The following is a 12224-nucleotide window of genomic DNA, read 5'->3' on the forward strand; positions in this document are numbered from 1 at the left end:
CAGCGCTTCCGAGGTCCGAGGCCAGGAGCCTCCAGCGCTTCCGAGGTTCACCTCCCTGCCGGGACCCTGCCGCGCCTGTTCTGCCAGGCTGGGGGGCCCTTTGGGCCTGGCATTTTGACCCTGTGGACCATCGCCCCTCGAGCCTTGGGGATCAGCTAACCCAGCTGGGCTCTGTACGTCCCTCCCCGTCAGGGACCTTCTCCCGCCCGGGACCGAGCCCCCCACAGAGCCTGGAGGGCGCGGGGGGGCTACCAGGGCCCTGGAGGCAGCAGGAAGGCAACAGTCACAGCACAACTTGCACTAAGCTGGTTTATTGATCAGCGGCTCCGGCGGCGGGTGCTCCCGGGCCTGGCTGGGGGCCCGGCTCTCCCGTCGGCTCGGTGTTGCGAGGCTCACGCCAGGAGCGGGACGAGCGGAGGCGCTGGGGCCTCAGAAGATCACGCTCCGCCGGTAATAGAAGCGTCGGCCTGGGGAGAGAAGAGGGAAGGAGCTGAGTTCGGGCCGCACGCGCGGAAGGGACCCGGCCGTCCCCCCGCGAGGACGCGCAACCCTGTGGCGGTACCTCGCCTCCTGCCTCGCCGCCGCCTCCGGGCTCGCCTCCTCCCGCGGCGCCGGGGTCTCCTGCGAGGCCTCCGTCGCCGGCACGGGCTGAGATAGCGAATGTACCTGACCATGGTCCCGCGGCACCGAGCCGGCCGGCTCTCACATGGGCGCTCTGCCTCTGCCCGGCCAGCTGGGCGGTGAGTGACACGCAGGGCTCCTGGCGCATCACAATGGGCTGGGACTGGCCTCGCCCATATATGGCCATGACCATACATGGGTGTGCAGCGGCCCTCTCCTGCCCCTGGGATTTGCCCTCGGGGCAGGAGCTGTGGGGGGAGAGGAAGGGGCGGGCCTGCTGAGCGATTTCGGGGCACAGGGCAAGCAGGGAGCCATGGGCAAGGCCAAGGGGGCGCGGGAACCAAATGAAATTAACGGGTAGCTGGTTTAAAACTAATAAAAGAAAGTTCTTCTTCACACAGCGTGTAGTCAACCTGTGGAACTCCTCGCCAGAGGAGGCTGTGAAGGCTAGGACTAGAATAGAGTTTAAAGAGAAGCTGGATAAATTCATGGCGGTTAGGTCCATAAAAGGCTATTAGAGAGGGGATAAAATGGTGTCCTTGGCCTCTGTCTGTCAGAGGCTGGAGAGGGATGGCAGGAGACAAATCGCTTGATCATTGTCTTCGGTCCACCCTCTCTGGGGCACCTGGTGTTGGCCACTGTCGGCAGACAGGACACTGGGCTAGATGGACCTTTGGTCTGACCCAGTCCGGCCGTTCTTATGTTCGTAGGGTGCTCTGGCGAGAGGCCAGACAGATGCAGGACAGGCCAGGGAGGGGCTGGCGGTGGAGGCCGCCATGCCTAGTGCAGGGTGAATGGCCCCACGCCGTTCGTACGGGGGAGTCACCGGCTTCCAAGAAGCTTTCCCGTCAGACAGCCGGAGCCCTGCCTGCCCCGAGTCCGGCCAGGTGAAGGGACGTGCCCAGGTGCCTCACTCCGTCTGGGCTGGGAGCCACCCAGCCAGAGCCATGGGGTTCCCTCCACACGGGCGAGGGAGGGACGAGGCCCCGCGGGCGCCTCCTCGCGCCAGGAGCAGCTCTGCTGTGAAGCGAGCCCGGGAGGATGGAGGCCCCGTCCTCACAGACCTGTCTGTCCCGAATAAACCTTTCCAAGTCAAACGCTAAAGAGCCGGCCCAGAGAGCCCTTTGGGGGAGACCCGAGGTATAGAGCGCTTGGGACTGTGGTGGGTCCTTCGGGACCAGAGAACCTGTTGGGAGGTGGGGGATGGGTTAGAACCTCTCCCCTGTGTGAGGGGGGCTGGGGGGGCTGGGGGGCACAGGGAGCACTGGGGTGTCTGAGGGGAGGTGGGGGATGGGTTAGAACCTCTCCCCTGTGTGAGGGGGGTTGGGGGGCACAGGGAGCACTGGGGTGTGAGGGGAGGTGGGGGATGGGTTATAACCTCCCCTGGGTGCAGTGGGTGGGGGTTGGGGTGCGAGGCGCTTACCTGGGCAGCTGATCCCACATTGCCTGTTCCCAGCGGCTGGCCCCTTGGCTCTGCTCGGGGGAGAGTCGCGGCCGGGCGCAGTGCCGAGGCGCCCAGCCGAGCGGGGGCCGGTCAGGCTGCCGGGAAGAGCAGGCGGAAGAGCCGGCGGCCGCAGGGCAGCAGGCCGCGGTGCAGGCAGGCGGCGAGGAAGACGGGGAGGCACAGGGAGGCGAGGAAGACGCCCAGCGCGGGCAGCAGGCGCGTGAGCAGCGCGTCTCCGCACGGCGCCAGGCTCTGGCCCAGGAGGCGCGCGGCTGGCAGCACCTGCCGGCAGAAGACGACGCCCGGCAGGCCGAGGAGCACGAGGAGGACGCAGGACGCGCGGAGAGCGAGGTGGTAGCCCACCCCGAGGGCCAGGAGGGCCAGCAGCCTGCGGAGGACGCGGAGCAGAGTGCGGCAGGCGGGCTGCATGGCGCAGGCCTCAGGGCGGCCACCGCAGTGTCTCCGGCCACGCGCCCAGCCTGGGGAGCAGACACAGGTGGGCGGAGGAGCACGAGGGGCAGTGCTGCGCAGTGGGCAGGGCTGGGGAGAAAACAGCCCCTCTCCCGGCCAGGGGTAACTCCAGCGCGTCTCCCGGCCAGGGCGAGGCAGGCGCGCCAGGAAGTCACCACCCCCAAAGGAGCGTGAGAGCCAGGCCACGCGGAGGGCCGGGAGCCCGGGCTGGAAGCGGCAGGCCCCCCCACGCCCGTACGACCCGAGCGGGAGGGACAGGGGCACAGCCGCACCCAGCCGCTTGGGCAGAAGGCAGCTGTGGGGGTTTGGGAACGCCCGGGCCGGTCCCCTGCTCGGTCACAGACGCCCGGTGTGGCCTGGGGCAGCCACTGCGCCCTGCTGCGGCGTGGGGCAGACGCGCCCTGGCCCGGGCGTGCGCAGACACCACGGCCCACGCAGCTCAGCAGCCCTGCTGCCCACTTGTGACGTCACAGACGGCTGTGGGCTGCGGTAGCTCTGCAGGGCCCCGGGCACAGGCGCCGCTTGGCTTTCGGCCCTTCCGGGGCGGGTGGGCCGGCCCCGACGCGCGGCAAATCTCACAGGCCCTGGGCCACGGCACCCTGCCAGGGGCTGCCCGGCTATTGGCCTGCCCACCCCCGCCCGCCGCCCAGGGAGGGGACACCGTGGTGCTCCGGTTCCCTGGCCCGGGCACGATTTCACTGCCCTGCAGCTGCCGGCCCGGACAGCAGGAGATTCCCACCCGGGGGCAGGGAGGAATCTCGCCCGGAAGAGTCGCTCTAGGGCACCGGGATCCCCAGGCCAGTCCAGCCAAGGCCTGGCTCCACCTGGGAGCGCAGGGGACTAGGCAGGGAGGCCCCCGGCTGGCCGGACCAGTGTGGAGCGACTCTCCCGCGGACACAGGTGCACCCCTCCCCAGGGAGGAGACCCAGCGCCAGGCAGGCTCTGGCTGGGCTTCCCGCTGGACCTCCCGCCCCTGGGGTGAGACGCCGCCCAAAGGACCAGGCCTCGCCTGCCCTGCTCTCCTCCCGGGACACTGAGACCTGGGCGGGCTCCTAGCAGCTGTTTGCAGCTCAGGACAACGGCTGGGGAGCTCAGGAACTCAGGACTCGGGGGCGAGGCGCCTGGTCGCTGCAGAGAACCACAGAGCCCTAGGACTGGCAGGGGCCTCGCGAGGGCACCAAGGCCAGTCCCCGGCCCTCCTGGCAGGACCAAGCTCCCTCTAGAGCAGCCCTGGCAGGGGTCTGTGCAACCTGCTCTTCAGTATCCAGGGACGGGGATTCCACGGCCCCCAGGCGATTTACTCCAGTGCGTCACCCCCGACAGGCAGGAACTTTTCCCTAATGTCCAACCTCAACCTCCCCGGCTGCAGCTCAAGCCCCTTGCTGCTTGTTCTGTCCCCAGAGGCCAAGGGGGACAATTTCCCCCCCTCCTCCCTGTGACCCCCTTTTAGATCCCTGAACACGGCTCTCACGTCCCCGCTCAGCGTCTCCTTTCCCAGCTAAACCAGCCCAGTCTCTGTCAGTCTCCTGTTCCCTGGAGCTTTCATCCCCCTCGTTGCTCTTCTCTGGACCATCTCCAGTTTCTCCACATCTTGCCTGAAATGCCGGGCCCAGAGCGAGACACAAGATCCCAGCTGAGCTGGCCCCCGAGCTCACCCGGGGCTTGCTAACCGGAAATGCCCGTTACCCTGTAACTCCCCGGCGGGTCTCTGCGGCCAAGAGACCTTCCTTCCCCGTCCCACCTGTCCCTGGCGCTCACTCCTGGGGCCCGCGGGGCCTGGATGAGCTCCGCCCCCGCAGCGGGGAGGGGCGGGGCTTTCGGAGCACACCATGTACATGCCCCCTGCTCTGGTGGGTACCCGGCCGGCCGAGCGCGGTGGCGCCAAGTGACCCGCGGCGGCTGGGGCTGCCAGTCCTGATCCCACGGAGCGCAGGATACAGGGCAGCAGGGCCGGGCGTGACCTGCCCTAAGGAGGGGTCCCCCTCGGCTGAAAGTGGGGGGTGGGGACAGGTGTCCCCGCCGGGGGGAGGCAGCTCCCCTGACCTGTCCCTCCCCACGGCGCAAAGAAAGAGCGAGCTCCGCTTCGTTAGGAGCTTTGTTCTGTCCGGCGCTCGGTGCAGCTGAAGCCACTGGCGATGGGCGCGGCGTGGTTCCTTGCCCCGTGGATGCCCGTGGACGCCGGCCCGGGGCGTGGCCAGACCCCTGCACTGCGCCGCGCCGTGCGCTCACCACGTGAGCCGAAGCAGCTTGAGGAAGACCGGCAGCAGGACCCTGCGCAGGCAGAGGTAGAGGAAGACGGGCGGGGAGAGGGAAATGAGGAAGACCACCAGCGCCCGGAAGAGCTCGTTCAGCAGCACCTCGGCGGCGGGCAGCAGGGAGCGCAGGCAGGCGAGGACGGCGGGGAGCACCTTCCGGACCAGGACGATCCCAGGCAGGCAGAGGGAGAAGAGCAGGATGCTCGCGAGGCGGATGAGCAGGACGAAGGCGACGGTGGCGGCCAGGCAGCAGAGCGCTCGCTGGAGCCCGCGGAGGAGGCCTCTGCCGAGGGGATGCATGCCTCAGGCCTCGGCCAGGAGCAGGGGTCTCTCCGCGGGGCCCGTGCCCCCCTGCGGGCGCACAAGGAGAGGCCGCGCGGTGAACGGAGAGCCCCCCAGGAGCGCTGCGGCTCGCCAGCAAGGCTTGGGGGCCGCGCCGCCCTCGCGAGCAGGGGCCCCCTCGGCGCTGGGTGTGGCGGGGCCGGGCAGGCGGCCAGCGCAGAGGCAGGGGGTCTCCTCCCCAGGGGGCTGCCGGGCTGAGCGGCCTGAAGGGCGGGGAGAGGAGAGGGTCCGTGGAGACCCCCTGCGCGCCGGCGCTCGCCAGCCACCCGGCACAGGGGTCCGGGAGGGAAAAGCCGGCGGGGCCCAGGGCAGCCTTGTCCCCACCAGGGAACAAGGCAAAGGGGGTGGGGCCTCGGCGGGAAGGGGCGGAGCTGGGCGCCCCTCCCCCACCGCCTGTCAGCCCCGCCGGCGATGTCAAGGGCCCGGGGGGCCGGTCACTGCAGCAGCTGTGGAAGCAGCCAGGAGCCCCGGGCCCTTTTAAATCCCTGGCCCCCAGGCAGCTGCCCCCCGCCCCCCGTTGTTCCCTATGAGCCCCCCCGACGTGTCCAGCCAGCCCCGCAGCCCTGAGCAGGGGGCTCCCGGCGCGGCCCCAGGTGACGGCTCCTCGGCCCCACGCCTGCTCTGCACCGAGTGGGGGAAGCCGGGCTGCAGCGACCCCCCAGCTTCCCACAGCCCTCCCTTCCGTTCCGCCTGCCGCCCCCCCCACCATGGGGTCCTGCCCCTCCGGCATCCGGGGACCTGCGCTACGCCCCCCCTTCCCCGGCCGCACTGGGCCCACGTCGCCCTCGCACCGCTCCCCCCCGGCCCAACTGGGCCCACGTCGCCCTCGCACCGCTCCCCCCCGGCCCCACTGGGCCCACGTCGCCCTCGCACCGCTCCCCCCCGGCCCCGCTGGGCCCACGTCGCCCTCGCACCGCTCCCCCCCGGCCCCACTGGGCCCACGTCGCCCTCGCACCGCTCCCCCCCGGCCCCACTGGGCCCACGTCGCCCTCGCACCGCTCCCCCCCGGCCCCGCTGGGCCCACGTCGCCTTCGCACCACTCCCCCCCCCGGCCGCACTGGGCCCACGTCGCCCTCGCACCGCTCCCCCCCCCGGCCGCACTGGGCCCACGTCGCCCTCGCACCGCTCCCCCCCCGGCCGCACTGGGCCCACGTCGCCCTCGCACCGCTCCCCCCCGGCCCCACTGGGCCCACGTCGCCCTCGCACCGCTCCCCCCCGGCCCCACTGGGCCCACGTCGCCCTCGCACCGCTCCCCCCCGGCCCCGCTGGGCCCACGTCGCCCTCGCACCGCTCCCCCCCGGCCCCGCTGGGCCCACGTCGCCTTCGCACCACTCCCCCCCCCGGCCGCACTGGGCCCACGTCGCCCTCGCACCGCTCCCCCCCCGGCCGCACTGGGCCCACGTCGCCCTCGCACCGCTCCCCCCCGGCCCCACTGGGCCCACGTCGCCCTCGCACCGCTCCCCCCCGGCCCCACTGGGCCCACGTCGCCCTCGCACCGCTCCCCCCCGGCCCCGCTGGGCCCACGTCGCCCTCGCACCGCTCCCCCCCGGCCCCGCTGGGCCCACGTCGCCTTCGCACCACTCCCCCCCCGGCCGCACTGGGCCCACGTCGCCCTCGCACCGCTCCCCCCCCGGCCGCACTGGGCCCACGTCGCCCTCGCACCGCTCCCCCCCCTGGCCCCCGCTGGGCCCACGTCGCCCTCGCAACGCTCCCCCCCCGGCCCCGCTGGGCCCACGTCGCATTCGCACCGCTCCCCCCCAGCCCCGCTGGGCCCACGTCGCCCTCGCACCGCTCCCCCCCCGGCCCCGCTGGGCCCACGTCGCCCTCGCACCGCTCCCCCCCCCCGGCCGCACTGGGCCCACGTCGCCCTCGCAACGCTCCCCCCCCGGCCGCACTGGGCCCACGTCGCCCTCGCACCGCTCCCCCCCCGGCCGCACTGGGCCCACGTCGCCCTCGCAACGCTCCCCCCCCGGCCGCACTGGGCCCACGTCGCCCTCGCACCGCTCCCCCCCCGGCCCCGCTGGGCCCACGTCGCCCTCGCACCGCTCCCCCCCCGGCCGCACTGGGCCCACGTCGCCCTCGCAACGCTCCCCCCCCGGCCGCACTGGGCCCACGTCGCCCTCGCACCGCTCCCCCCCAACCCCGCTGGGCCCACGTCGCCCTCGCAACGCTCCCCCCCCCGGCCCCGCTGGGCCCACGTCGCCCTCGCACCGCTCCCCCCCCGGCCGCACTGGGCCCACGTCGCCCTCGCACCGCTCCCCCCCTGGCCCCCGCTGGGCCCACGTCGCCCTCGCAACGCTCCCCCCCCGGCCCCGCTGGGCCCACGTCGCATTCGCACCGCTCCCCCCCAGCCCCGCTGGGCCCACGTCGCCCTCGCACCGCTCCCCCCCCGGCCCCGCTGGGCCCACGTCGCCCTCGCACCGCTCCCCCCCCGGCCACGCTGGGCCCACGTCGCCCTCGCACCGCTCCCCCACCGGCCCCCGCTGGGCCCACGTCGCCCTCGCACCGCTCCCCCCCCCGGCCGCACTGGGCCCACGTCGCCCTCGCACCGCTCCCCCACCGGCCCCCACTCAGCCCACGTCGCCCTCGCACCGCTCCCCCACCGGCCGCACTGGGCCCACGTCGCCCTCGCACCGCTCCCCCACCGGCCCCCACTCAGCCCACGTCGCCCTCGCACCGCTCCCCCCCCGGCTGCACTGGGCCCACGTCGCCCTCGCACCGCTCCCCCCCCGGCCGCACTGGACCCACGTCGCCCTCGCACCAACCCTCCTGCCAGTTACAGGCTCTTCTCTCTCACACACACTCACATGCACACATGCAGACATACATACTCAGGCACACACACACACACAGACACACAGACTCCCATACACACAGACAGTCACACAGATACACACACACACAGACGCCCATACACACACACAGTCACACAGATACACACACACACAGACTCCCATACACACAGTCACACAGATACACACACACACAGACTCCCATACACACAGACAGTCACACAGATACACACACACACAGACGCCCATACACACAGACAGTCACACAGATACACACACACACAGACGCCCATACACACACAGTCACACAGATACACACACACACACAGACGCCCATACACACAGACAGTCACACAGATACACACACACACAGATGCCCATACACACAGACAGTCACACAGATACACACACACAGACGCCCATACACACACACAGTCACACAGATACACACACACACACAGACTCCCATACACACAGTCACACAGATACACACACACACAGACGCCCATACACACAGTCACACAGAGACGCCCATACACACACACAGTCACACAGATACACACACACACAGACACCCATACACACACACAGTCACACAGATACACACACACACAGACGCCCATACACACACACAGTCACACAGATACACACACACACAGACGCCCATACACACACACAGTCACACAGATACACACACACACAGACTCCCATACACACAGACAGTCACACAGATACACACACACACAGATGCCCATACACACAGACAGTCACACAGATACACACACACACACAGTCACACAGATACACACACACACAGACGCCCATACACACACACAGTCACACAGATACACACACACACAGACTCCCATACACACAGTCACACAGATACACACACACACAGACGCCCATACACATAGACAGTCACACAGATACACACACACACACACAGACGCCCATACACACACACAGTCACACAGATACACACACACACACACACACACAGAGTCACACAGATACACACACACACAGAGATTATCTGTCGCGAGCCCAGTGCCCGGAAGCGAAGGCCCCACGCCCAGCCTGGTTGCCGGAGCGGCAGAGCCCAGACAGCCCCGGCCTGGCTCCCATGTCCCCAGTTGCTGCCCTAGCGCAGGGCAGATCCCTGCCCGCTGTCAGCCCGCGGCTCCCCCGGCCGTGGGTCGCGCATGAGGCTGGGCAGGGGAGCAGCCACCCCCAGATATCGCTGGGCGTTGGTTTCCTTCCACCCGAGCACCGAGACTTGGCGCTTGCCACAGGCAGGCTCCCGGCCCAGGGGTCTGATCCCACGTGGCAAGTCCCATGGAGCCACCGGGACCTCTGCAAAGCGTCCCCGTGTAAAGGAGTCGGCTTTGGGGGAGGGCTGGGGCCTGGCGACGGAGCAGTGGCACCGACTACATTAACCCCCCCCCGCCCCTGCGCCAGACCCTGATACCTCGCCAGCGGCCACTTCCACTCCCGAGCCACGGCCCCCCCGGCTTTGTGACACATGCAGCGCCCGACCGCCATGAGCCACGGCCCTGCCCTGGCTTTGTGACACACACGGTGCCCCACCGCCATGAGCCACGGCCCTGCCCTGGCTTTGTGACACACACACGGCACTGGCCTTGCTGCCCTGTTACTGTCACAAAGGGTGGCGGGGGGCAGGCCTCAGCTCACGTGAGACCATTCCCGGGTCAAAGTTCAGCAGCCCCATGGCAGCAAATGCAAACCGGCCAGCCCTCCGCTCCGGGCGCCCCACGGCCCCCTCGGCAGCCCCGTCCACCCCTCTGCCACCTCCCCACCCATGGCCGGCCTCACTCCCCCTCTCCCCAGGCCCTGCATCTCCTGCCCCAGGCCTGCCCCCCCCCCCCCCCGTGTATCTCCCCCTTGTCCGATGCAGGCGCATCCCTCCTTCTCCTGCAGCCCCACCCCCGACCGCCCCCAGTCGCCTCCACGTCGCCCTGCCCCCCTTCCCCAATGCCCTGGCCCTCCCCAGCTGCCTCTCCACAGAGCCACAGGCGCCGCCCTCTTCCCTAGGGCAGTGCCACTGGGATGGGGACTCCCGCCAGGGCGGCCATCCCCAGTGAGGGCACCCTCCAGCTTCAGCCCCGGCGCAGCAATGGGCAATGGCAGCCATTTAAAGTAAGGGCAACGGGAGACGGTAAAACCCCCCTTCCTAGCTTGAGCCTTTGCCTCCCCCATGTATCCGAGCAGCCTCAGACGCGCATTGTGCGCCCTGCACACACATCCCGCCAGCCACGGCCGTCCCGCCCTCCCCACATCCCGCCAGCCACGGCCGTCCCGCCCTCCCCACGTCCCGCCAGCCACGGCCGTCCCGCCCTCCCCTCTGCCTGGGGCTCCCGCTCAGACCCTCTGGGCTGCAGCGGCACCTGCTGGGGCAGGGGGCAGGGAGCTAATCCCCCATGAGGCAGTGGGGAGTTTTGGGGGTGTCACATTATTGGATTGTGAGGGGAGCAGCCGGATCACTGCTGCACCCATGGGGGGGGTTCACCCCAAAAGTGGTACCAAGGGGGTCATGTGAGGGGTCAAACAAAAGCTTACTGTCTTCTGATTCTGTATCTGCTCTTCATGTATCTGGGTACGTCTACACCACCCTCCTAGTTCGAACTACCGTTACTCCTCGTGAAATGAGGTGTACCGGTAGTTCGGAATAGGCACCCTAGTCCGAACTACCTAGTTCGCGCCCCGTGTAGCCGCGCTACACGGGGTTCGAAGCAGCGGGGATTTAAAAATGGCGGCTCCCCGCTTATGCTAATGAAGCCCGGGAAATTCAAATCCCGGGCTTCATTTGCAAGTGCGGTATGCCTACATTACCCCGCTAGTTCGAACTAGGGGGGTAGTGTAGACAGACCCTCTGTATGTCTGGGTGTGCAGTTAGGGGTCTGTACTCTGGATGGAGACTGGAAGTCTCTCTGAATGTGCTTGAGTATTGGGCAGAGCCTGGCCTATGGACATGCTGTGACGGCGCGTTGGGGTTCCCCCGCCTCCTGCACCCCTGGAATGGCACGAACAGACTCTACAGCCAGTAGAACAGAGGGAGTTTATTGCTTCTCCGGATACAGCTCAGCACAGATGTCATCTGGTTACAGGGCAGGCCTGGGATGCCTCAGCCCCCCCTTGAGATGGGGGAGACTGGGCCCCGAAATCCCAGCCCCTTTCCCTAGGCTGCCAGACCGAAACTAAAACTCTTTTCCAGCCCTGCCCCCAGCCAGGGGCGGCATCCACCTTCCTTTGTTCCTCTCCCTGGGGGGTAGCTGGTCAGACAGATTGAGAGACCCTTGTGTGACAGCGCGTTGGGGGTCCCCCGTCTCCTGCACCCCGAAATGGCACAAACAGACTGCACCAGCCGGTGGAATAGAGGAAGTTTATTGCCTCTCCAGGATACAGCACAGCACAGATGGAATCTGGTCACAGAGCTGGGCTAGGATGCCTCAGGCCCCCTTGAGATGGGGGAGACTGGGCCCCTAAACTCCAGTCCCTTCCCTAGGCTGTCTCCTCCATGCTCCCAGAGAGCCACTAACTAACCCTCTTCCAGCCCTGCCCCCCAGCCAGGGCAGCATCCACCTTCCTTTGTTCCTCTCCATGGGGGGTGTCTGGTTCAACAGGTTTGGCATCACCTTTGCCTAGTGACTCATCCCCTGTCCTGCTGGGCCCTGCTACAGACAGCAGCCAGTGGGGGTCACCCACAGCCCCAGCATAGAAACAGCCAGGTACCCCCCACTACATCACACATGCTACTTAGCGAGGCCTTGTGGGACAATAACACTCAAGGGGCCAAGGACACACCTTGGGAATGAGGGCTGACACCTAAGGGCTACCAGCAGGGATAGGCCGCTGGCCAGGTGACCTGCTGCAGCCAAGAAGAGACCAGGAAGGAGGGATAAATAGGTCATGTGGCTGACTCCATCTTGGTTCTCAGCTCAGCACTTCATCCCAGAGGCAGCAGTGCAGGGATCGAAGAGCCAGGAAGAACTGTGGACCCATCCTGATCCTAGGATTTTAAGCATTTTAAGCCAGAGTCGAGAACTGGGAGATTCGGTGCATGTAATGTACGATACTTTAGCAACCTCACTCTCAGGCTTTTCTTTCTCTTAGTAATAAACCTTTAGATGTTCGATGCTAAAGGATTGGCTCAGCGAGATTTGTGGGGCCTGGATATTGCTGGGGTGTCGGAGGGGTTTTGCTCGGGAGGCTTCAGGCAGGCAGCTGAAGCGCTCGGTGGGACTGGTTTGTGGCCTGTTTGGGGAGGTCACCAGTCTG

General features: G+C 68.0%; 1 protein-coding gene and 1 long non-coding RNA gene across 2 annotated transcripts; both read right to left on the reverse strand.

The window, feature by feature from the left end:
* Positions 1–295: 295 nt before the first annotated feature.
* Positions 296–761, reverse strand: LOC142824313 (uncharacterized). The gene is made up of 2 exons (XR_012899235.1): positions 563–761; positions 296–467 (listed from the first exon to the last, which is right to left on the reverse strand). It is a non-coding gene; the product is annotated as an uncharacterized LOC142824313 (long non-coding RNA).
* Positions 762–2999: 2238 nt separating this feature from the next.
* LOC142824314 (uncharacterized) lies at positions 3000–9539 on the reverse strand. The gene is made up of 2 exons (XM_075916087.1): positions 9506–9539; positions 3000–5142 (listed from the first exon to the last, which is right to left on the reverse strand). The coding sequence occupies exons 1-2, from the start codon at positions 9519–9521 to the stop codon at positions 4202–4204; spliced, it is 957 nt and encodes a 318-aa protein (XP_075772202.1). The 5' UTR covers positions 9522–9539; the 3' UTR covers positions 3000–4201.
* Between the last annotated feature and the right edge of the window lie 2685 nt (positions 9540–12224).

This window comes from Pelodiscus sinensis, unplaced genomic scaffold (assembly GCF_049634645.1).
Source record: "Pelodiscus sinensis isolate JC-2024 unplaced genomic scaffold, ASM4963464v1 ctg76, whole genome shotgun sequence".
Classification (NCBI taxonomy): domain Eukaryota; kingdom Metazoa; phylum Chordata; order Testudines; family Trionychidae; genus Pelodiscus; species Pelodiscus sinensis.